This window comes from Miniopterus schreibersii (genome assembly GCF_964146895.1).
Source record: "Miniopterus schreibersii genome assembly, chromosome: 1".
Taxonomy (NCBI): Eukaryota; Metazoa; Chordata; class Mammalia; order Chiroptera; family Miniopteridae; genus Miniopterus; species Miniopterus schreibersii.
Genome location: NC_138101.1, coordinates 73,708,993 through 73,733,840, shown reverse-complemented (window position 1 = coordinate 73,733,840; position 24,848 = coordinate 73,708,993). Strand labels below are relative to the sequence as shown.

The window sequence follows — 24,848 nt, the reverse complement described above, 5'->3', positions numbered from 1 at the left end:
ATAATATTCCACTGTCTGGATGAACCACAGTTTGTCCATTCACCAAGAACATCTTGGTTGCTTCTAAGCTTTAGCAATTATGATAAAGCTGCAGGTTTTTCTGTGGACATGTTTTCAACTCCTTTGAGTAAATATCGAAGAGCATGGTAGCTGGGTCATACGGTAAGTTTTGTAGTTTGTATTTTGGTAAAAGAAACTGACAAACTGTCTTCCAAGTTGCTGCACCATTTTGCATTCTCACCAGCAATGAATTTTTGTTGCTCCACATCCTCATGAACATTTGTTGTTGTCAGTGTTTTAGATTTCAACATTCTAATAGTTGGGAGCTCATTGTTGCTTTAATTTGCAATTCCTTAATGATGTGAAGCACATCTTTCCATGTGCTTCATTTGCCATCTATATATCTTCTTTGGTGAGGTGTCCCACCCAGTCTTTTGCCCATTTTAAAATTTTGTTCATTTTACAAATATTTTTCTCCTAGTCTTTGGAGTCAGAATTTGAATATCTTCTCATTCTCTTCAGGTAATCTTTTTTATAATTTTCTGAATTTTGAATTTTCCATAATAAAAATGTATTAACTTTAGCATCAGATAATGTAATTTTTAAAGCTCTGTTTTACTTTGATATTTTATCATGGCTTGAGTTTTACATTAGACAGATCATCTGGCTGCCATATGGTGGTGAGTGGATTGGGGGGGTGGGGGCGCCAGTTAGGAGGCTGTTGCTGTTCTTCAAACCAGAGCTAATGCAGCTAATAACTTGGAACAATGAAAATAGTGGGCAGTGGTAGGATTCTAAATATATGTGGAAGTGGAGGCGACAAGGTTTACAGATGGAGTAGTCATGGAGTGTGTTATAGGAATCAGGTTGGATGGATGGTCATATTTACTGAGATGGGAAGATTAGGGGAGGAGAGGTACAGGGATGGACAAGCAATAGTTCTTTTGGGTCATGTCAAGTGTGAGATAGACTTTCAAGTGGGCATGTCAGATAGGCTGCTAGGTAGTGAGTCTGGAACTCAAGGAGAGAGAACTGAAGATATAAATTGGGAGTTGTTGGGTATTGGTGCTCAAGTCATGGAAATGGATATTTCCCAGGAACATAAAAAAAGAGGTCTGGGGACTAAGTCCTGTGGCTTTCCAACAGTTGGAGATCTGGAAGAGAAGGGCCCAAAGGAGATGCTAGGAAGGTAGGAGACCAAGGAGACATGGTCTGGGGCACAGGAGCTGAAAGAGGTGGTATTTTCAAAAGGAGGGAGGCATATGCTGCTGGAAGATTGCATCTGGTGAATTAATCTTGGAAGGCATCGGCCACTGGAGGTAGAAGGCATGGGTGTAGTCAACTTTTCTTAGAGGAAGCTGGAGACTTATGGTGCAGAATGAGCTGGGACTGCTGGGTAGTAGTGTAAGCTCAAGATGCTTGGAGCCAGGGTAAAGGACAAGGTTTTCCACCAGAGGTGGATCCCTAAATGGTGACAGCCTGGGGTGGGACTGGAAGGGATCCCGGGGTGACAAGCATGCTCGGTTCAAGAGCTAGAATACAGGACTGGTGCATAGCTGCCTTTCATCTCAGCTTTGCCACATACCAGCTGTGTGATCCTGGGAAAGTCAATGTTTCAGATTTCAGATGCCTCAGCTGGTAAGGAGGGGATCAGATTAAATGCTCAGGCCTAACTTGATTAATCTGTCTGCTTGCCCTGCTCAGTGAAGGTGGGAAATGAAAATCTTTTTTCTCTGCCCCCAGCAGCAATGGAGAAATTGAAATTCTATGGCTCTTTAAATGTAGCTAATTTTGCCTTATTTTCAGGTCTGTTCAATATAACGTTATCAGATATTATAATGCTAGTTCCTTTCTTAAGAGGCAGGAATGTAGTTAACAATCTGGCCCTTGCTGGAAATTCTCAGGGTTAGTTTCATGGAGTTGCTTCACTGGGTGAACGGGAAACATACCTCTCATTGCCTTATCTTATACAGTTGTGGTTCCATGTTTGTGTGTCTGAGAAAAAGGGGTAGGCAAAGAAAACAAGTAGTGGTAGGAGGGAGACACAGGGAAAAGAAAAGTAGAGGAGGAAAGGGACATGTGAATTAAACCAGAGTTGAGACTGGTCTAACACCATTGCGAAACTGTAACAAAGAGGATATGAGTGTGGAATTTAGGCAAAAGGTTTGTTTCTGTGAGATGGTACATAGCGAAGGCTGGGGCTTGGAGGGGGTTAAGAGGTTGAGGAGTTGGAAACTTACTAGATACCTGCAATTCCTTAAGTTCGTTCCCTTTAGTGAAAAATTTCAATCATATACAAAAAGATATACAAAGACAATAATGAATTCTCAGAATCTCTCATCCAGTTTCAGCAATTCTCAGCTATGGCCAATCTTGCTTCACTTTCACCTCCAACCATTTTCCTGCCCCGTAATTTTGAAGGAAATCCCAGACATCATATAATTTTATCAATAAATATTTCAGAATTTGTCTCTAAATGTACTGTAATCAGAGTACTACTGTTAAGTAGAAAAACATAACTATTGAACTTTAAATATCTAGTCAATAGTGGATTTTCTGTCTTATTAAAAGAGTTTGCTTGATTAAGGATCCAGTTAAGTCCATATATTACAATGGTTTGATATGTCTCTTAAGTCATAGTTAGAAACCTGAGATACCTAAATTCCAATCTGAAATTAATCCAGTTCATCAGGATGCCTTGCTATTAGCCTTACTGTCATATCCACAAAGTGGCCAGATATTCCGCTGTCTCTCGTCCAATTGCTGTTTCTGATTATACTGCATCCTAAATGGCTTAATAAGATGCATAAAATGACCTAACTGAAGCTTTCCCTTACTCATCAAAAATTGCAAGTTTAAGTATGTATAATTTTTTAAAACTTCTGTGAGATCTGCCATTACCTCCTTTGTCATACCAACATATTATGGCAAATGTCCCCCAAACATTTACAAGCCAAGAAACCTTTAAGGGTGGTTGTGTGTGTGCTTTTTTTAATTGTATAATTCATTTATACATAGAAATCATTTGGATTGACCTATTTACAGTCTTTTTCAATTTTCACTTTCACTGGCCAAATATAGTTCACATAATAGCCAACACTTACTTGAAATGATCACCATAAATCTGCCATGACATAGGGCTTTTAGTACCCCCTTAAAGACTAGGATCTCATTTGAACAAAAACACTTTACAGTAAAAGATTAATCAGTCTTTTTTTCCTTTTATGAATAAATCCACCAAAATTGATCTAATATGGTCAAAATTTCAACATATTTCATTGTCTTTTCAAACCCATTATTTGCAGGCATTGTAAAACCAGGCAAATAAAGTCCACTTCCCCCAAGCCTTCTACAACTTACTACACACCCTCAAGTTTAGCTTTTACTATCTCCTTTCATATTCTGGCACAACCAGACAGTTTTCCCTTAAGACAAAACTACTCTCTTTTCCCCCCCTTTTTTAAAAACTTATTACCAGTCAACTGCCTTCCTTCTTGCTTCTCAGACAACACTAAAACTTTCAACAAAATCCTTAAGGTGGTTTTTCATTCAATAGTCCACAAAATACTAAGTTCATGTGTGTTCATCACCCCAAAATCCTACAGTTTAAAAATGGCAATTTTCTTAATTGGCTCAAACACAGTATGGCTTGGTTTCACTTGGTAAAGTTAATATAGAAGTACATATATTTATATATATATAATACACACACACATTTTTTAGTCAAGGAAGGAAAATATTTTAAAGACATGCCAATTTGAAAAGGCATCAAAGTAAAAAAATAAAAGCAAATACTAAAAACTAAAATAAAAAAATTAAATAATGGGGGGTTAAATGAATGAAAAATGAGGAATGTGCAGTGAAAAACAAACTAATATAAAGCATTCCAGTTGATAAAATCAAAAACCTATTAAGTTTTATGGTTTGTTTTCCAAGGAACTTATATTTCAATGTAAATTCTGAAATATTACATGTATTCCATGTAGATTTTAGGTGCCAAAGTTGAAATTTCAAATTCTGCACATAGAGGTTATCAAAGAAACACTGGTATAATCCCAGTATTTGCAAAATTTTAAGTTTTGGCAAATACTGTAAATATCACAATTGGTGGTATTGAAAAGTCATGATGAATGCAGAATGAAGAGAAAACCCATTTCATATATATTTCATTTGATTAAAAAAAAAAAAAATACCAGGCTTGAATGTTCTAAATCTGAGAAAAACCTGGGCAGGGGGTTGGGGTGGGGTGGTGTGTGTAGATTGCAGTTTACAGTAATCTGTATATATATATATAACTTTAGCTGCCTTAAAAAAAAAAAAAAAAAGGGAACAACCACCAAAACCAACCAGAAACATAGAAAATGTTAAGACTGGTATTAAGTAACCCTGCAATGCTCCCATGCTCACATTACAAGAAAAAACAAACTGTACACATTTATAAATAAACAGTTCCTCCTCCAGTTAACACACTTTATACCAAAGTCTCTTTCCGTTTGCCACTGAACTGGGCTTTGTCCCTTGCTTTTCGGAAGCCAGATTGTGTTCGATGCCCTTTGACACTCTTAATGTTGTCTGCTGTGTGCACCAGGGAGCCACATTCTGAAGTGTCTCCATCAGCTTCGACCTGAGTCACACTCGACACTGTGGATGCCCTTCTTTGGGCCCTGACGTTCCCAGCAGAGGGGTTGTTCTCTTCATACTCCTCATGGAGCTCTGGCAAACCTTGCAGCTCGGGTGAACTAGCGGCCTGTTGGAAAGGGGCGATAGCAGTGCGAATACAGTTGAACCACTGCTGTTTGTGGAACACGTCATTTGCTTGTAGAGTGTGTGACTGGCCAGGAGAAGGATCTTGGAAGCGAACTCTAAAGATATTTTTAGCTAGAGAAATAAAAAAAAGCAGACTTAAATAAAAAGTTTATTCTAGATAAAGTGGTCACACTATTTTAATAAGGATGCTGGTTATTTATATAACATGCAGATCAATTAGGTAGATATATGAAATAAAGTCTATACCTGACTTATGCACCTGGCTTGTGTTAGAGCAGCAAAGCACTTAACACCTCAATGAGTGTAATGCATAGGACAATGCAACCCATTTCATTATTAATTTTTTGTATAGAAAGAGAATTCTTAAAGATTAAAATGAACTTAAAATATTTAAGTTCTGAGTTTATTTAAACTCTTTTTAAACTAGTACTTTTACCTTTATCTGAGTTGCTGAAAGCGCCTCGAAAGGACCCTCCCATTCTCACATCTCCATCCTGCAGGTCTTCCAAGACCAGCTCTTGGACTGGGATAGGCTGCCGGTAAACCTGGTAAGAGTGACGCTCATTTCGTGTAACAGGCCGGGTCAAGACCAAGATGTCTTGAAACAGGAAAATGTAAAGTTTCTGAAGAAATGGGAAACAAATGCTTCCTAAGTATGATACTTTGTGGCTGTAGGTGATTGAAATTTATTGTTAAAATAATTTGATTTGACATTAATTTCATCACATTAATTTACTAAGATACCCTTACAAATGACCGCATAAAGATAGTGATTTCAAGGCTGTACATGTTCTACATGGAGAGTGTTTCTAATCTCAGACTATATAAAACATTTTTAAATAGGTGTGTAACATTAGATTAAGCAGCAGCTAAGTAGATGCTACTCCCCACAAAGACTTGATTATCAGCAGTAACATGACTAGAAATACCAGTACTGTATACCACAGTTTTCTAACAAAGTGAAGATTAAAAAAATGCAAGCTGGTAAAAATGTTAATGGTTCTGTTTTGTTACACACAAATGTAAGCCTTTTAAACAATTAGGCCTCAAGATAGAAATCAGAGATGTCAGACTTCAACTTTTTCCAAAAAGAACCTTAACTTACAAATTGAGCTTCTGAAAAGCACTTCATGAAACAAAAATACTATCCATGCTTATACTTAGTTCTAGCTGGTACTTTTGTAATTATTTTAAAAATAAGTTTGTTTTCAATCTGCTGCAGAAATTTGTTTAGTAGAACTAAGAATGACTTCCATCACTAAAAACTCCATAAAATTTTTAAAAATATTCTTTTTTATCACATATTATGAAACTAATAACTTATTCAGAAAGACTTCCCTAGCCAAACAAGTTGACCACTTATGCTTCAAAACTAAAAAATAAAGTATTATTGATTCTCCACAAAGGCATTTAAGTCATTCTGTAACAACAGAAATCATGTCTACTTTATCAAAGCTAATAAACATAAAAACCAGTAACCTTCTTTCATTATGTGCTAAATTTATTTTACAAACCTGCTTCAAGTGTGGTGGCTGACAGAGGGAAGGGGATGGAGGATCAAGGGGATCCTAACATACGGTGACAGAAGATAAGATTGGGTGGTGGGCACTCGGGCAATACACAGATCGTGTAACACAGAAACCCACACCTGAAACCTATATGATGTATTAACCACTGTCACCACAATAAATTAAAAATTAAAAAGAAAACAAAACATAAAACAAACCAAAAAAACCTCCCAACAAACCTGCTTCGTGATTTTTGTGGAAAATTTAAATAGGGAGGGGAAAAAGTAATAGCTCACTTCACATCAGCATTCAAATATACTCACATGTCCATTTTTGTTCTTCAGTTCCCCATGACAAAGCAATACTTTGCTCGCCTCAATTCTAGGATCCTTCTGCTTTTCATCCAGATACTCCAGTTTGTCAATGTAATATTGGCATTCGGATTCGCCTTTCTTCAAGTTGATATCAGAGAGAACGCCTTGTATTATCAGCACCTAAAAATTATCAAAACACTGATGGAGCATTTTTGCCTATTAACTTAACCTGTTCCCTTATAGGGCTAAAATGTCTTATCAAAATTTTAAATCCTGAAGGGACTCTAGAAAACCAGTAAGTTCAGTCAGTTCCTTCATTCTACATATGGAAAAAAAAAAAAAAGCCTCAGCCAAATTGGGTGATTTGCCCAAAGTCACATAGCTATCTACTGAAAGAGATGAGATTAAAACCCAGTCTTGTGATTAAAATATAAAATGCATTACATCTCATTTTGTTGAGTGCTCAGTGCACTACCATATTGGGTACTTAAAACAACAGATCATTTCACTATGCTGATTCGACATGCATAAAATTTGAGAGTATCATTGTAAACCTTTCTAAGGCAAGCTAATATATAAACTTGCAAAACATAAGAGTCATGTATTTAACTACTTACAGCTTCTTCCAGAAGCTGAACATCAGGGTGATCTTTTGGAGTGTGTCTAAGAATTTCTTTTAACAGTAAAGGGTATTTGACTAGGCGACTTCGAGGAATATCTAGGAAGCTCCAAAGATCTAGTTTTCGACTGAAGGGAGACTCAAGACATCGCTGGAGAAAGTCTTGGACTCTTGGATCTTGTTTCTTTTGATCAAGAAGAGCTTTGGCTGCCAGCTGGTTACTACAATAGCCTTTGTAGGCATTCAAGCCTGGCAACTAAAGAGTAATAAGAGAAAAAGAAGTATGATAAGTTTCTGTTACGATTAAGTCCATTAGTAAGTCTGTGAACAAGAAACATAAAAACCACAGCTATTCTTGAAAGTTTTAACAAGCTGTGAAATTTTTCCTGCAGGTGACAATGGGGGTAGGATAGTGTTCTGGGTTGACACCAGAAAGCCCTATTCCAATTTCCCTAATTTGGATAAATCCAACCAAAGACTCATGACTTCCCCCAATCTCAGTTAAATACTAATCTGTAATCCCAGGACACCTGAGTGTTCCTCTGGCACATTTGTCACCAACCCCAAGACTGTCTATACACTTGACAGATATTCTTTCACTAGATTTTAAATGTAGAAACTGTCTTTCATCACTGAATTTCCTGTGATTCCTCCTAGAACAGTGCCTAACATCTGGCAGGCACACAAATGTTAAGCAAAAGAATAAAAAAGATAACGGTATATACTGTGGGGATTTTGTCCAAGGAGGAGCATATATATATATATATATATATATATATATATATATATATATATATATGCATAAAAAAATACTTCATGAATGATACATACACACACACACACACACACATATATATAACTGTATCATTCATGAAGTATTTTTTTAAACAGAAACTATAACTTCTTACAGCTACATTTGGTTCAGTTTTAATGACTTATCTGTTCTTAGAATCTAGTTACTGGATCAAATCAATCTGATATTCATAAAAAATGACAAGTATGGCAAATCTGTAAAAAACTATCTGAAGCAAACAACTCACTACATACCCAGTTCACAAGAATGTCACCAATCTGCTCTACTGTTCCATCAGGTTTAGTTGCTTCTCCTAATCTTGCCAACAAATCTAAAGTGTAAAAAAAGCAGAAATACCAATAATAAATTTATTTTAAAAATAATTCAACATTAAATTAGTATTTTAGACTTAAAATTACTTGTGTTAATACTATTCAGATACTAATGAAAATTAAGTAGCATATTTTACCTTCATGCAGAGGTATGTAAGCATCCAAATCACCAAATATTTGTGTTAGCTCCTCTTCTGACATAATAGACAACTTTAACATGGGGTCATGGTAGGCCTATCAGAGGGGAAGAAATGTGTCACACAAAGATCAAGCAAATAAAACACAATGAGAGATCTGTACTTAAATGACTAACTATATAAAAGCTAGCGTGGATTCTATTCGTTACACATAAAAGAAATTAAGGTATATATTAACCCCTAAGTATACTCTCTTAATGACAGTCATATCTGAAGGGATGTGTCTAATAAATCTCATCTAAAAAAAGTATTCACCAGTACATATTTTCTACTTTTCTTCTTCTAAAGGTTAAGAAAACTATCCTTTAGAATTTGTGAAATATAATTTTTAAAAACTAGGGCATGTAATAAAAAAGTTATTTACTGACCTTTCTTGCAAGCTTGAGATCTTCAATTAAATCCTGTTCACCTCGAGACATTTCATATATTGCCTAAAAAAAGTCCAGCAAACATCATAGGTTATTCCTTTCTTTGAGAAAGAAAAATTATATACAATTAATATTTACTGATGTTTTGAACAGTGCTTTTTAAAGTGACTCAGTCTGAAATCTGTAATTCAGAATGGAATCGCAAATAAGAGGTTTCCATGTTTTATAATTTTACCCTCTCCTTAAGAGTTGTTAAGTTTGATGACCACCACCCATCAAAAAGTGCTGCTCAGCATGCATTATGAATTGCTGCTCAAATACAAAAATGCAAGTTGATTTTGCCACAGGCATTAATTGCTATTCTTCCTGCAAAACACATTTTAAAAACAGGGACTCTTTTTAAAAATATAATAAGTACAGTCTATTGAATGCCAGTATACCTCTTGACGTTTGATTTCTTTGGTAGTTAAAGACTCCTTCATATTGACGTCTAACATCTCTGACCACAGTACACTACTTCTCCTTTTGGCAGGTGTTGGGACTGTTGATCTGCTCGATAATTTCTGGGCAGAAGCTGGAGATCTGTTGTCACCACGAAGGGTAAATGACTTAAAAGAAGAAAAAAACAAACAGGTGAATAAAACAGAAAAGATCTGGCCGATCCAGCAATTGCTCATTTTTCTTAAAAAAATAGAAAGAAAAATTAAAACCAAAGTTCTGAGAATTTCTCAATGCATAAAACAATCATTGATCCAAGTTTCAATCTATCACTTTAAAGTATTTATCAGCCAAAATTACTTTTTGGGAATAAAAACTACCTAAAACTATGCTTTGGTATAAGATACAAACTAATACAATGAGGTTATATAAATATGTTCTGGCAACAATATTTGTTACCAGCATATTCCAAAAAGAAAATTTATGTTTAAGTATAATAGTGTAAACCTGTTTGTACAACTCAAAGAAAAATACAGATCTGAGGCTTCTATAAAATGTCTCCTTCGCTACATTACTTGCTCTCTATTCCCCCCACCACTGACCTGTATTGTTTGACCAAAACGTCTGACTGCTCCATTTCTTACAGGAGAGATTAAATTTGCCAAGGATGTGACCCGAGCTAGAGGTCGAACTCTTTTATTACTTGGTTCCTGCAAAAACAAATACAGATTATGTTAAAACACTAAGATCACTAATGAGTAGCAGTAATTAAAAAATAAATGGTGTAAGAAAGGCGAGTCAAATATCTGAATTATCACTGAGAACATAACAAATACTAAACAGAAGAAAAACTAAAATTAAAACAAAGAAATTAGATTCTAAAACCCTATAGAAACTTTTAGTTTAATATAGATATTATCTTTTAAAAAACCACAGTATTATGAAAAATCTCAAACATATACAGAAGTGGAGAATAGCACAATGGATCCCATGTATTTATCACTCAACTTCAACAGTTTTTCGTGGAACAATTTGTTTCATGTCTGCTCCTACTGGAATATTTTAAAGCAAATTCAAGACTTTGTATCATTTCATTCTTAAATACTTCATTTAGAAAATAGCTTTTAAATGAACATGTCTGACACTGGAATGGGTCATACATAGGAGGTGTTCAAGCAGAGGCAGGGGACAGTGGTTAAGAGAGCATTCGGGCTCTGGAATAAGACTGACTGGGCCTAAATCCTGGTTCTAGCACTTGTTAGGCAGCATCCTGGGCCTCAGTTTTCTCATCTGTAAAATGAGCTTAGTATTAGAACTTCTCTTTAAAGTTGTTATGAAGATTAAATAAGATATGTTTAAAGGGCTCAGAATAGTGCTTGGAACATACTAAGTTTTAGCTATTACTAATATTTTTTCTTAGAAATATTTCCACTTACTATATAAATGTTGGGATTTATATAGTAAGTAGATCCTCTCTTAATTTATTAACTTAAAGAAAAAATATATACATATTCAGGAGAAAGTTATTTTTGTACATGTATTGTTTTAAAAATAACATTATATAGCAAACACATCACTTATTCAAGGATCTCAAAAGTTTACAAAATTCATTATTCTAATTTTAATGCTAGGCAAATGGAGGCATACCATCAGGTGACTCATACAGCTATTGAAATAAAGAAGGCCAGATCATAAAACAGGCCAATCCTTTATGTCTATGGAATATAATTATTTGTTTGTATTTGATGCCTTTGACAACTGTGGCATACTTGACAAAATAATTTTGATGAGTATTGAGGTTATATAATTAAAATTTTATATTAAAATTACCCCTTGAAAATAAAAACTACCATTTAAAAATGACAGATGAAACATTTTTTCTAAAAATTCTTTGATATGACTGAAGTCATAAAAAAAGGGCTGTGGAAATGGAGTAAAATAATCTCCTTAAGGTAATTTAAGAATATAGTGGCAGAAGGAGTTAAAATTCTCTGGAAAGAAACTTAAATGATTCAAATAGTCAAAGAAATAATTAAACTTATTAAAGCTCCTAAAGGCGTATATATAATACATGAACGACACCTACTAAAGTAAGGAGACTTTGTAGATAATCGATTCAGGCCTTTGAAGGACTTAAGGTGGAGCTGTAGGCCAACTCTCCTCACCAAAATAATTAACTCCAAAGTAAAACTTTGTCTATAAAGCCACTAATGTGCAAATGTTAAATAAACTGAAAAAGAAACCTTCAAGATATGTAGTAAAATGACACACTGTGTGGCTGAGGGCATGTGTGAATGCCTTTACAATATACATCTGTGCAAGACTGAAGTGACACATGCATGGGCAGAAGGTCTAGCATAAGGCATTCCTTTCTATTTAGTAAAGACAGTACAAAGAGTCTTCTGTTTGAATGGAGATATAATTATCTCACAAAGTAAGATATGCCAACATTAACTAGAAACAAAGCAGTTGTTAGAAGTTCTGTTCCACTTTTTGGAAAGAGGTTAATTCCTCATCCTTGTTTGAAACATAACAAATCTGACTTCCTCGTAAATCACAAAATATTTAATTTCAATTTAAAAGTCTATGGAAAGTCTACGATTCCCACTGAATTTGAAAGGAAAAGTTAGTTTAGCTGGGAGGAAAAGAATACTTGGTATCTTATTTTATTACATAAAATCAAATTAACGATAAAAATTCTTTATAGGATCAGTTACTGTACAACTATTGTTTTCCTGGTAACTCAAAATTATGTGATAATTAAAATTACAGAATTTAGACAATTAAATGTAAATATATCAAAAATATCTTTTTGAAACTATTGTGGATTTTGTTTATACAGTCTTTTTAGGGTGGCAGGTTATTATGCTAAGCAGTATTTGGTGGTTAAATATGTTCCACAGTCCTTTAGAAACCTATCTATAATCTCACTTCTTCACAAAGGATATGTTAGTCATAAGAGTTTATCTAATCTAAAATGTCTTGGTAAGAGTGCCTAGCTAGCTCAGTCGGTACAGCATGAGATTTAAAATGTCTTGGTGGTAAGAAAGTATGGTACTAAATCAGGAAATGTGGGGAGGGGGTAGTGGTACGACACCTTTGTACTTTTCACACATACTTTGGAGGATCCAACAGTAACTTTCCTGCCTTACGAAAAAGACATATGTTAAGAGTGTTTGGCAGACACAACACAAACATTAAGCACATATTTCAAAAGTATGAAAAATTTTAATGAATAACTTGAAAAGTGGATTGAAATGTGAAGACATAATACTGAATTATGGTTCACTACTAACGTCAGGAAATATACACTATCTGAAAAAATATAGTACAGAAAACTTTTGTGGAAAAGTGAAGCAGATTGATTAGGCATTCATGAGTAACCCACAGGATCGGGACAAAAATTTGTCTTTTAAAATACAGGTTAGGATTTCACTCATGTGAGCTACAACTAGAAGTAGTTTTCTTTAGAGGTTGGATGAACCATTTTAGTTATCTTGGTTTGGTTATTAAGAACCTAAACAACCTCACTGTCGCATAACATATTTTGAAGACAAAGTTTTTCGAGAACTGGTATCAAACCTACATCTGACCCTCTGTATACACAGGATGCAAGTACAGTGTTTGAAGGTGAGGAAGGAAGAGGGGGGCAGGAGTCTACCTATCTTACCATCACCCAAATTAAGGCTTACATAATGGTTTTGTTGCTGCTGTTTATTTTTTATTTTTTGGAGTGCTGTTAACAGCACTATGGTGAATACAAGAAGTTTAAAGAACGGGTACAGATATTAAAACTATACAGTCTCCTCGAAAGACAATCTGAAAAAATCTATAGGAACAAAGAAAGAATACCAAGAAGTTTTACATGCTCAAGCAACTTTCTATCACAGGCGACCTTTCACCAGGGCAAAAGTTCACTTAGATGGGAAAAACATTCAACACCCTGTTACATAAATTTATGTTGTTTATTTAGGTTAGCTTTTAACTAGACTACCTAGTTTAGCTAGGCAATCACATGCATTTTTATGAGGACTCTGCTTTGAGACTGAGTTCTCTGGGTATCTATATATAAACAGAAAATCGTTAAGATCAATTTAAAGTCTTACTGGGATGTACCTTGCACATGAAAGCAACAACATGGAAAACTTCTGTTGTAAACTCAGTTTTTTTTAAATAAAAAGGTTTCTTCTACTAATGGTGTCATGTAAGAGGATATACTTCAGAGGGTCTCTTCTACAGTCAATGAAATGAAGACACTAAATAAAAACAGTATGTGTTTGGGTTCATTTGTTTGGGTTACTGGATAATTTCTCCTCTATCTGGCAAGAACTTTAAGAAGAATGGAAAAAAAGTTACTTATAAAAAGATAAAAATGAGTTAAGTGCACATAGGATTTCTTCCCTTTCTACTTCTTAATTGAAATAGTCAAATTTAATTATTTATTTAAGGATGTGTTGCTAGCACTAAAAACCTGACAATGTTCCTGATATTTTTAATCTTTGGAATAAAGGTATGTCAGAAACATGGCTAGTTAGTGTCTGATACCAAACAAAAAAGACTAGTTTTTTATGGTCCAAAAGATGACCAGTTTCAGTATTTACAACGATGACCATGTATGACTTGCTCAAATCAAAGAAAATGCTTAGATATTTTGAGAGAACTGAAACATATAAGCAAAACCCAAACAAACAGAAAAACAAAAACCAAAGTTAACCACACCAAATGAAAGCATAATTCCTAAAAATGGCAGCTATTTTAACTACCAAAAGGTATATGTATGTACAATACACAGCTTTACTGAATATTCAATAAACTGCATATATTTGAAATATATAATTAATGTTTTGATATATGTATATAGCTACAAAACCATCACCACAATCAAGATAAGTATATACAGTCAATGAAATACAGGAACATTGTTATATATACTGTAGTATACAGTATAAATGGAATACCTATAATATTAAATCAACTGTCAAATTAAATAAAATGGCATAAAATCATGAGTTTTTTGATATATGTTTATAAAGATTTTTAAAAACCACAGTGACTTCAGACAGTTAAATCAAGGAAGGTGGTAGCAGCTAAATTATAAATCCTTGGTTTAAATATTTTAACATATTTTTCTTTCTTAAGAAAAAAAAGTTGTACACAATTAACTTATTAGATGTGGAAAGAAAGATAAAAACAAGCACCAGGTCAGATAGAATTTTAGCTGCAATTTGTTTACTAGCATTAACTGCAGGGGAGTCTTATTTACTCCATAAAGCAGTTCCTAAGACTAGGTAATATAAAAGCAAGTTAAAAAAGTAACTGTATTTAAGCAACAAAAATGTAACCAATGTAACCAAATTGAGCAATGTAACATTAAAAATCTTTTTCTTTTTGTGTAAAGTTTGCATACACTCATGCTATGCTATGTGTAAACCTAACCATACCATAGTTCCTAAACTTTACCAAAGTTCCTGAACACATTTCAAACTTGCATATAAATTAGTCACACATTTTAACACTCAGTAAGATCAAAAGTTAAGCTTAAGATTATACTGTTTATAAATTGTTAAAAATCTTAAAGTTCTGTGGAGTTAGAAAACATCCCTTTGGCTTAATTTTTCTCCAAAAGTCTTACCTCTGGTTCTCTGAAGGGCTGATTATTCACATCTAGGACTCGTATAGTCCTTTTAATAGGTAGGAGACCTCCAATCTCATCATGCGCCACCATGCTTCACCAAGTATCCCTCAAAATCTTTGGAATTAATCCACATCCAAGTCAGCCCTATAACTAAGCACTACACATACACACAGGCTTTTCTTCTGAGTGCTCAGCCACCCTTGGCAGCCATTTGCCCATGCCTCTTCCTTGTGGTGGAGCTAACTGCCTCTGGGAGCAGCAGTGAAAAAGCACACAGACCTCAAGGCTCTGTGGGAGGGACTAACTTCGGACCAGGCTTCAGTGGGCGGGCACCTAACAGACACGTGACTCCAGCTAACAGGCAGCTGGGCACACCTAGGCTTCTCAGTTTTCACTGTGCAGAGAAAGCTCTTTATCAAAAGGTTTGGAATGTCTACATTAAGACCAGAAGGAGAAAGGAAACTGGGTTAATGTAAGGCTTTTCCTGATTTAAAAGCATTCCCAAAGGGAAACTAACTGCTTATCTAGGTTACTTATTCTAGTACTTAGTCACAGACAGGGATACTTTTTGTATAAAACCCTATTACCTAGAAAGAAATTTAGAATAGACAACTTTAAGAAAATCATAATTCAGAATTAAGTAAGTGCATACACTAAAGAAAAGCCTAATTATCCTGGGACCTTGCCTTTATTTTACATGAGTACAAGTATATTCACAATTGTAAAATTATCTAAGTCTTTAGAAACTGGTTCTCACCATTTTTTCTTAAGACTAACAGAGTAAGTGCAGTAGGTACACTTCAGGTCACTCTGTTCTTAAAATAAATGTAAAGTATAATTGGGCTACCTCAGAGTTTAAAGTTTGGTATTTCTTAGACTTAAAGGCATTTACTTTTTCTATTTTAAAATTTTGATATCTGTGTAATAGATGTTCTATAACAAATACATGAAAGGTGATATCTGTTCTAAAAATGTATAACAGGGTCCTTCTCTATTCTGAATTAACTTTGATATAGTACTAATAGGGTCAAACACCTGCTTTAAAAGACTTGCATTTTACAGTCAAAGAAATGAAGTTCACAGAAGTGAGCTGAATGAAGTATGTAACTTACCTGAGGTCACATACTAGTGATAGTCTCTAAATTTCTAGTTTAAATCCTTTCCTCTCTGGAAAAACACTTCTGTTGGTTTGGTAGGCCCGCTATGAAGCAGATCTTCTTGTTTAACAGAAAGTACAGTATTCTATTTTGAAAGGTAGGATATTTATCCTAACTGTATATACTACTATGAAAGATATAATGCTGGTAACCTGCAAAAACATCTCCATTCTCAGGATTTATTAGGAGCAGAGAAATCTGAAAAATCTACTGTGTAGAAGGCATTGTTCTAGATACTGAGGATGATACAAAAAAACAGGTTTCATATCTGCTCCTCAAGTGCTAAGAGACCATTGTGTAAAGGGAGGCCATGTGAAGAGATAACTAATACAAGACAGCTTTTGAAAATTCCAAAATAAGTTATATAGCTAGGAAGTGCTACAGGAATTCAGGAGAAACCACTTCTGATAGTATTCTGAGCTGAGATGAGGAAAGACGCTAGGGAAGAGGCTTTAAGATGTTATTTCATGCCTTGAAGGACATGTTATGTTTTTCGTAGGTTTGATCAAGGGAAAGGTGCAAGGATTTTCCCTCAAAGTAATTCATGTTCCTCAAAGTAACATGAGGGCGTGAATTCAGTGTGAGGTCATGGGCTGTGGGTAAAAACGGGAGAGCAGAGGGTTTTATTGAGCAGATGCACGAAATAAAAGTTATGTTGTAAGGTGGTGTTTAAGATGGTTTTAAAGATGACTGGAAACATAATGCAAAAGTCACAATCAGGTATCAATAACTCTGTGCAAGGCAGGAAAAGAATATATGTAAGAGACAACATATGCAAGGAGTCAAAGATGCCCATGATTTTCAAGTTAGGAGGGGTGACTGCTAATGTAAATAAAGAAATATGGAGGAATATGCTTTGAAAGAAAATTCTGAGTTTCATTTTAGATGAGTCTGAGATGGTGGAAGAACATGCAAAAGAAAATACTGAGCTAGTACTTGGAAATGCTTCACAAGGACTTGGAAGAGGCCAGAGGGTAGATTTAGACTGGGGAGTCAGATACACAGAGATCACAGTTGAAGCTTTGGGAGTGAATGAAGTGCCTGGGAGAGAAAATATGGACAAAAAGAATAGGGGTTCAAAGATCTAACTTTGGAGAAATGTTAAGGGAAAAAGAATTTTGCAAAAGGGTCAGAAAAAAAGAAACAAAGCAAGATGCCAAGGGGGTGAAAAGTGTTAATTACAGCAAAAAGATTAAGAAGAGTAAGAAAAGATTCATGGATTTAGCTTAATGGATAAGTTTAATGAGGATCTCAAGTGTGCTAGTTCAGCAGAAGAAAGGCAGAAGATTACAAAGGTTGAAGAGTAGAGCAAATAAATAGTGGGCACAGACTATTTATAATGACAAATAATCTATACAAAACAATTTACTAAGGTTTGTAGGACAATATTACTTCTTACAGGAAAAGCCAACACTGCCCTTCTGTAAACACCAATGTGTTTTGTATTCAAGATGATGTTAATAATTCGTCTTTCTGTATTGAAACTTTTTTAAAGTAATGGTAATGGTGATTGGTTATATTTCATCATCTATCCTTTAACACCCGGTCACACCTGGGCAATATGTGATGTGGTTGGCCTTAAGGGTGGTTGACTGTAGAAGATAGTTTTATACATTTTTAAAGTGGGATAATGTTAGAGATCATGGAATCCAGTTCCCTAATTTTATAGGTAAGAACACTGATCTAAGACAGTAAGAGAGTAGACTAGAACCCAGTAGACTGGTTCAGTTAGTTTCATCAGTTCAAAAATGGTACAAATAAGGTCAATACTTTATGACTACTTAGTTTCATTAAGAAATAAAGAGCCATGAGCAGAGAGGAAAGAAACTTCTAGGGCGTTCATGGGTCTCTTACCTGATGTCTTTCTCCAAACTATGTTTTTCTATTCAGTTCTGATACAGGTGAGGCCAAAATAATGAGGGGAAGGGATATCTTTCATTTCTTTCCTTTAGTTGAGGACCCATTAGGTAGAAGTCTTTATATATAAAAATCAAAAAGCTTACAGGAACCAAATAGGGTCTAATGGTGATAGTCACAGCACAAAAATCCTGGCTCAGCAACTCTAAAATAATTTGGAATGTTCAGGTTTACAGACTAAATATAATTTAGACAATTGTAGATAGCATCAAAAAAAGCAACAATGAAGACAAGATGTTCAATAAGTACTCTGAGTGATGAGCTTGAGACAATCTCGACTCTAACAATACTCAATAAAAATCAGAGGGCAGGAAAGGTCCTTTGAGATGGTTAACTCATCCTCTTCAGTTTCCTTAGGAGGAAATTGAAGGACATCCGTGAAAAGAGAAAGGGAAATTTGAGTTCTTACTCTGTGCTAGGAGCTTTATGCATGTTACCTTACTTAACCAGCTTTATAAAATATGTATTATTGCCTCCATTGTACAGATGATGAAACCAGACTCAGAAAGTTTAAGAAAATTGTCCAAAGTTGTATGATTAATCAATGGCTGAATAGGTTCCAATCTGGTCACTCCTATAAGAACATAGCTTCCAGAAAAGTCACTATATGTAACGCCTTTAGTACATGTTGGGTGCATGCTCAGGGCTCAATAACTGCTTACTCTCATGCTGTGAGTCAGAGGCACAGCTAGGTTTATAACCTTCGTCTCCTAGTCTCAGGCCAATGTTTGCTGAATACTACTGGCATTTTATAGAGAAGGAAACCCCCCAAAAGTTGAGAGATTACTTGCCTTCTAGCCTTTTTATATCAAGGCAGGTAAGTAAAAAGATAAATTAGTTCTAGCTGCTTACGTTTTAGAAAAGATCCTATTTCAATTGGTTTATTTAATGATTATTAATAGCAACTATATAATTTTCTACAAATGACATATTGAAGTACAGATTGGTAAGTGTCTTCTGTGTAGAAAATCTAGAATTTATAAGTTTAAAACTGAGTTATCTACAAATAATGCAGCTTTGTAAAATATATCAAGTTCTCGGTAAAATTACTGGTTTCCAAAGACCAGGTTAAGTTAATAGCCTCTATTCTACTTTTATGGGGCTTTCAATGCTTTCTTTCCTAAAAAAATGATGAAGGCAAGGAGAATGATAACATTGTTACCCCTCTCCACAGAAAAAGGATTATGTGATACTTACCTTTTTTCTCCCTTTAATGTGAAATTAGAATTCTGGAATTTAGAAATAAATTAGAGCTGAAGAATAATATTTGCATTTTTTAGTCTAGATATTATTTGTTTCTATTTACTTTTGTCTGGAACAATACCAAGTAATTAGAAATTAGCTAGGAAAGCTATTACAGGTCAAGAGAAAACTAAATCTAGCTCTCTGCTGCCCTCTACATGTGACAATGTGAAATGCAATTGCCAACCTGTTTTTTTTCAACTTTGTAATTGTAAGGATCTCATATAGAGGAATAAACAATCTTCTAATCTGTAGAGAAATATGGATGACAGTAAAATTTGCATTTTCAGCCCTTGTGTAGTTCTCATGTTTTATATTACTAAATTAAACATATATTTAAAAATCATACAAGTTTATATAAAGATTCCACAGTTCACAAGAAATACTTTAAGGACTTTTTCTAAATATAAGAAAACTATGTTCCACTTTAAAACCCTAGAGTTCAAGATACAAATAACTACTATGTATCTCACTAAAAATAGGTTAGTTAAAAACAGAATTTCAAATTTTACTAAAAAAGCTGCACTGATTGAAATATTAACAAACCAGAACTTATGAGAAACCGGTGTTCCAAACTATCTAGTAATGAGTTAAAACAACAACAACAAAGATGTTAATAATTAAGTTATATGTGGATCTGAGTTTTTAGAAATCATTTGGAATTAAAAATTTGATTGTCTCCAAGCTTTACTAAGAATTTGGTTTGGGAAAAGATCAATTCAGATCAATTAAATACTATTAGAAAGACTATAAAAAGAAGCTGATAGGCTAAGAGGTTTGATGTTATTAAACCATGGTTCTCTCTGCAATGATAATACAAACAGCAAAGAAAATGGGGTATTTGTGCTGTTAGTGGTGATTTTTTATCTCAAGTACAAAGGATAACACATAATTTCCAGTGTAATGTAAGATCACTTATGTTCCTGTAACAGGATGTTGAGTAGGGCTTCCCCCTGAAACTCAGCTAAGGCCAGTACGCATCTTCATATTTATTTCTCAGCCCACTTTTTACTTCACTTGTTGCCGCTCCTGCAGTTACCAGCTCCACAACAGTACCTCTTGCTCAGCTGTACCATGTATCGCTTGCTTTCCACCCTCGGATTTCAGATGCCAGTATGGCATTTAACATGTGCAGCCTTGAAGTGTGAGGGATTAACACCCAATGGGGCAACTGTTGACTAATGGAGCACAGGAGCTGGTGGATAAAAGCTTCCTTTCAGTCCCTTGAGAAGACAATTTCTGCAGTGTATTTTACACGGCTCTACAGAAGGTCCAAGGAAGATCAAGCCTCAGTTTACAGTGGTGACACCTGCATAAGCTCAGGTTCTGATTTATGGAGGGAATTCTAGCTAAGACACTAACACTGAGGCTGGCCCTAGAGATTACACACATAGGATGGGATTCTGGAACTTGGTCACACATAGGTAAAATGTTGGTAAGAACTGCAGGTGTGGACTGGGTACAGATGAAGTGGTGAAGTAGTGGCGTATGTAGCAGCGGTGGCAAATTAACAACACAGAAGCAATAGTAATTTTAAGGACTACAGAGTTGGCTGGCTTTTGTTAATTGCTTTAGAAGCCTTGAAAAAGCAGCTGGTAACCTTTATAATGTTCTCAGAGTCATTATGACTAGAAGGGCCAAGTGGAAGCCCCTGAAATTTCACCCTCTACACCTGAGCCAAGATAATAAATAGAAGCACAACTGCACACCAAGAGAAAATGCAGAGATAGCCATCAAAGTTATAACAGGCAGGAGTGGTAGTCTCCACTGCATTTCCACTCAATTTATCTGTGTGCCTTCTACAATGAGAAGGATTGTGATGACTAACACTGGCCTACTGTAAACTTAACTCAAATTTTAATCTCAGCTATTGTGCAAGATGTAGAATCTTTACTGAAACAAATCAACACATCCTCTAGCATCTGGTATATGACTACTGATCTGGCCCCTGTGTTCTTTTCAATTTCCATTAGTAAGGAGGACCAACAGTATTTAGCCTTTATGTGGGAAGGACAGCAGTCTGTATTTCATGTCCTGAGGCTGTCAACTTTCTGTTCTCTGTCCCAGAGTGTCCACATGGACCTTGATATCCACAGAACATCATGTTAGTCTAATATACTGATGACATCATACTAACAGGACCTGGTAAACAGGAAACAGCAAATATTCTGGACATCACAGGTAGCCAAATGCATGCCAGGAAAATTCAGGGTCTGCAATATTAGAAGAGTTTTAATAGGTCCAATGGCCTGAGGCCAATGGCCTGGGATCTCCCTTCCAAGGTACAGGACAAGTTACTGCACTTTGCATCCCCTAGTACTAAGAAAGGGGCATGGCACAAGATAGAACTCTACCTGTTGGAGGGAGCATATACTGCATTTGGAAATTCTGCTCTGACCCATTAATGGGGTAATCTGAAACACTGGCAGTTCTGAGTGGGATCCAGAGCAAGAGAAGTCTCTGTACCAGGTACAGGCTGTGGTACAAGCTGCTCTGCTGCTCAGGCCATGTGACCCAGCATTCTGATTAAGGTTGAGGTATCTCTGTCAGAGAAGGGTGCTGTGTGATGTCTCCGGCAAGGCCAGGAGGACTGCAACGCAGATCCCTAGGGTTGTGAAGCTAGCCTACACTTTCCAAGGCAGGAAATCATTTGCTGTTTGAACAGCAGAGGCTGGTGTGCTAGCAGCCCCAGTAAACACTGTTTCCTATAGTCCCCGACCAGCTTTACCATTCTTTGGCTCACTTATTAATACATTAAATCTTTGACAGGTCTTCACTCTTTAAGAAAAATAAAAATAAAAAATAAGAGCAACTAGCATAGCAAAACAGAAAATCTAAACAAAACGAAGAGACAATGTTTCCTCCAAAACCTTTGTTTGTTAGATAGTGACAAACCAGACCGCTGTGACACTCACATGGTATCAGTCTTTATGCACAAAGAAGCAAAGGCAAATGGGCTTCTCTGATGGCCCGGAGAATAGGGGAACCCTGACAATGGCATACTAGTATGAGAACAGTGGTCTAACATGGGAAAAACAGTTAAGGGTCAAATTCTTAGGGTGGGGGCAAGAACACTGCCATGCTAGGGGTTCATAGGTGCTGAAGCAATCTGGGCTATATAAATTCTCAAAACTAACTCTGTTCTATGAAAAACTGCTAAGAGTAGGATTCAAATTGAGCAGAACAGGGAAATAGCAGCAATGACAAGAAAAAGTCCAGATGAAAGAGAAGGGAGCAGAAAACAAAAATCTCAGAAAGCATGAGGATGAATTTTTATTTATTTTTTTATCCCTGATGGGATATTGAACCTTCCACCTTTCTGTGCCTGGGATGCTCCAACCAAACCACACTGGCCAGGCTGGGAGGATGAATTTTTAAAAATCACTTTGTGAAAACAAGGGAAGAGGGAGCACTAGAGTTATACAGCTGAAAACAGGCTATCTTGGCCTAAAATCCAGGAAAGCTCACTGCACTTAAAAAATGAGCAACAGAAAAGAATCATGAATTTAAAACTATTGTAAGAAAACAGAAAATGTGAAGTAGAATAATATTTCTATAGCACAAAATAAAATTATAGAAGCTATGAGAGAACATAAACTTAGAAATTAGGTGAATGGAGATAGGAAAATTTGAAATAAAGGTGATAGAACTAAGAAAGAATTAAAAATAAAAAAATTATTTTAGAATTAAAAAAACAATGACTAATGCATTAAGAGAAAAATGAGACAAAAAGGAAGATGAGTAAAAAAAAAAAAAAAAAAAAAATTCAACCTAAGTATAAAGAGCAGAGCAGGGAGGGAAGACAAAACAACAGGATAGAAACAATACCCAAAATTCAAGAAATAAAATGTTCCTAAAAAAATGACTTGAACAACCTATTTATTATAACTTTTCAAGAGTGGCACTTTATGCCAGAAAACAATGGAGTAAAATACTTAATAAATTCAAGGAAAGAAAATGTGAGGCATGGATCTCATCTCCATTCAAACTAACCTTCAAGTATAAAGACTGCAAACAAACTGACATGCACACTCAAATCACTCAGGGAATATGGTTCCCAAGAACATTTCCTCTGAATCCACTCAATTCTGGAAGAGCAGTCAGCAAACCTTTTCTGTGAAAGGCCAAAGAGTAAATATTTTAGTCTCTATAGGTCATATAGTCTCTGTCAGAACTACTCAACTTTTGCCACTGTAGTGTTGTTGCTGTTTTTTAAATGTTTATTTATACATTTATTTATGTATTAATTGGTTGATTCTTATATGTGTCCTGACCAGGGATCAAACCTGCAACCTTGGTATATAGGACAACGCTCTAACCAACTGAGCTACCTGATCAGGGCTTGCCATTGTAGTGTTTTTTAAAGCAGCCATAAATAATATGTAAATAAATGAGGAAGTCAGATATGCCTTGTGGGCCACAGTATGCTGACCCCTGTACTACAGAATGAGCTTCACAAAACCAAAAACCTAGGAAGGTAGCGACATAAGGACTGTTGCTGAGCATTAAATATATATTTACTTACGGAACTAAAACTAAATGATGGATATCAGAGTACACAGCATAGTTTGTAATGGCTAAATGCTCTGATCCTTTAGACAGGACAAACCTATTTTACAAAATGGAGAATGGTGAGTGTGTACACGAAAGGTAAAATAAGCACTTATTACTTTAACTGTATTAATTTAGAATAGATACTACTTCAATAAGGGAGGAAGGAAAAGAGGTGCTAGTCAATTAAAATAATGTTGATAGGAATGAGCCAATCTACAATTACCAAGAGGGAACTGAAGATATATAAAGATATATAGATTTATTGGTTGCCTTTACATAATAAAAACATGAATCTTCCTAAATATCAAGACATACCAAAGCAAAAACACACATATAAAACTAAAAAGGAAAGAATAAAACATAATGAAAGATAGCATGCTGTTGTTTATCCAAGACAGTGGGATATACAGATATACATGCAATTGCTTATATTTTTAAAAAGTGGAGGATAAACCCCAAAATTAAAAAAAAAAAGAAAAAAAAGATTTTGAATGGAAGAAGGAGTAGGGTACAAGAGCCAGGGATAGAAACAAGAATCTTATAAAACTGACTTTAAAATTCTACACAATTTTGTTACATAATTACAAAAAAATTATATTTAAAAGTAATTCTTAAAAATTGAAATTCAAAGGATGTGAGTTATTGCATAATTACACATGGAAAAGAACTAGTTCAGTAATTTATTTATTTATTTTAAAAAATATATCTTTTTTTAAAAAAAAAAAATCTTTATTGATTCAGAGAGAGGAAAGGAGAGGGAGAGAGAGAGATAGAAACATCAATGATGAGAGAGTCATTGATCGAGCCCACAATCCGGGCATGTGCCCTGACCAGGAATCGAACCCCGATCGCTTGGATCCTAGGTCGATGCTCAACCGATGAGCCATGCCCAGCTGGGCTAGTTCAGTAACTTAAAAACCGAGTGACTGCATATCCTTACTATAGTCTGTGTCAACCCCCCCTCCAAAAAAAACCCTGAAAAATAAAACGTAAAATGTTTTCAGTAT

At 35.3% G+C, this 24,848-nt stretch overlaps 1 protein-coding gene across 2 annotated transcripts in view; it reads right to left on the bottom strand.

Annotated features, from left to right (window-relative positions):
* Positions 1–2,974: 2,974 nt before the first annotated feature.
* Positions 2,975–24,848, bottom strand: part of NET1 (neuroepithelial cell transforming 1) — a gene marked incomplete at its 5' end in the record, with an annotated part of 35,931 nt that continues 14,057 nt past the window's right edge. The window contains 10 exons of one of the 2 annotated variants that reach the window (XM_081147718.1): positions 2,975–4,878; positions 5,204–5,390; positions 6,599–6,769; positions 7,207–7,464; positions 8,256–8,332; positions 8,471–8,567; positions 8,899–8,961; positions 9,339–9,506; positions 9,939–10,046; positions 14,969–15,253. In XM_081147718.1, coding sequence (XP_081003844.1) covers positions 4,472–4,878; positions 5,204–5,390; positions 6,599–6,769; positions 7,207–7,464; positions 8,256–8,332; positions 8,471–8,567; positions 8,899–8,961; positions 9,339–9,506; positions 9,939–10,046; positions 14,969–15,061 — 1,629 coding nt within the window. In that variant the 3' untranslated portion in view covers positions 2,975–4,471. Of the gene's footprint in view, positions 4,879–5,203; positions 5,391–6,598; positions 6,770–7,206; positions 7,465–8,255; positions 8,333–8,470; positions 8,568–8,898; positions 8,962–9,338; positions 9,507–9,938; positions 10,047–14,968; positions 15,254–24,848 lie in introns of those variants that run through there. The other variant, XM_081147717.1, reaches the window with a different exon arrangement.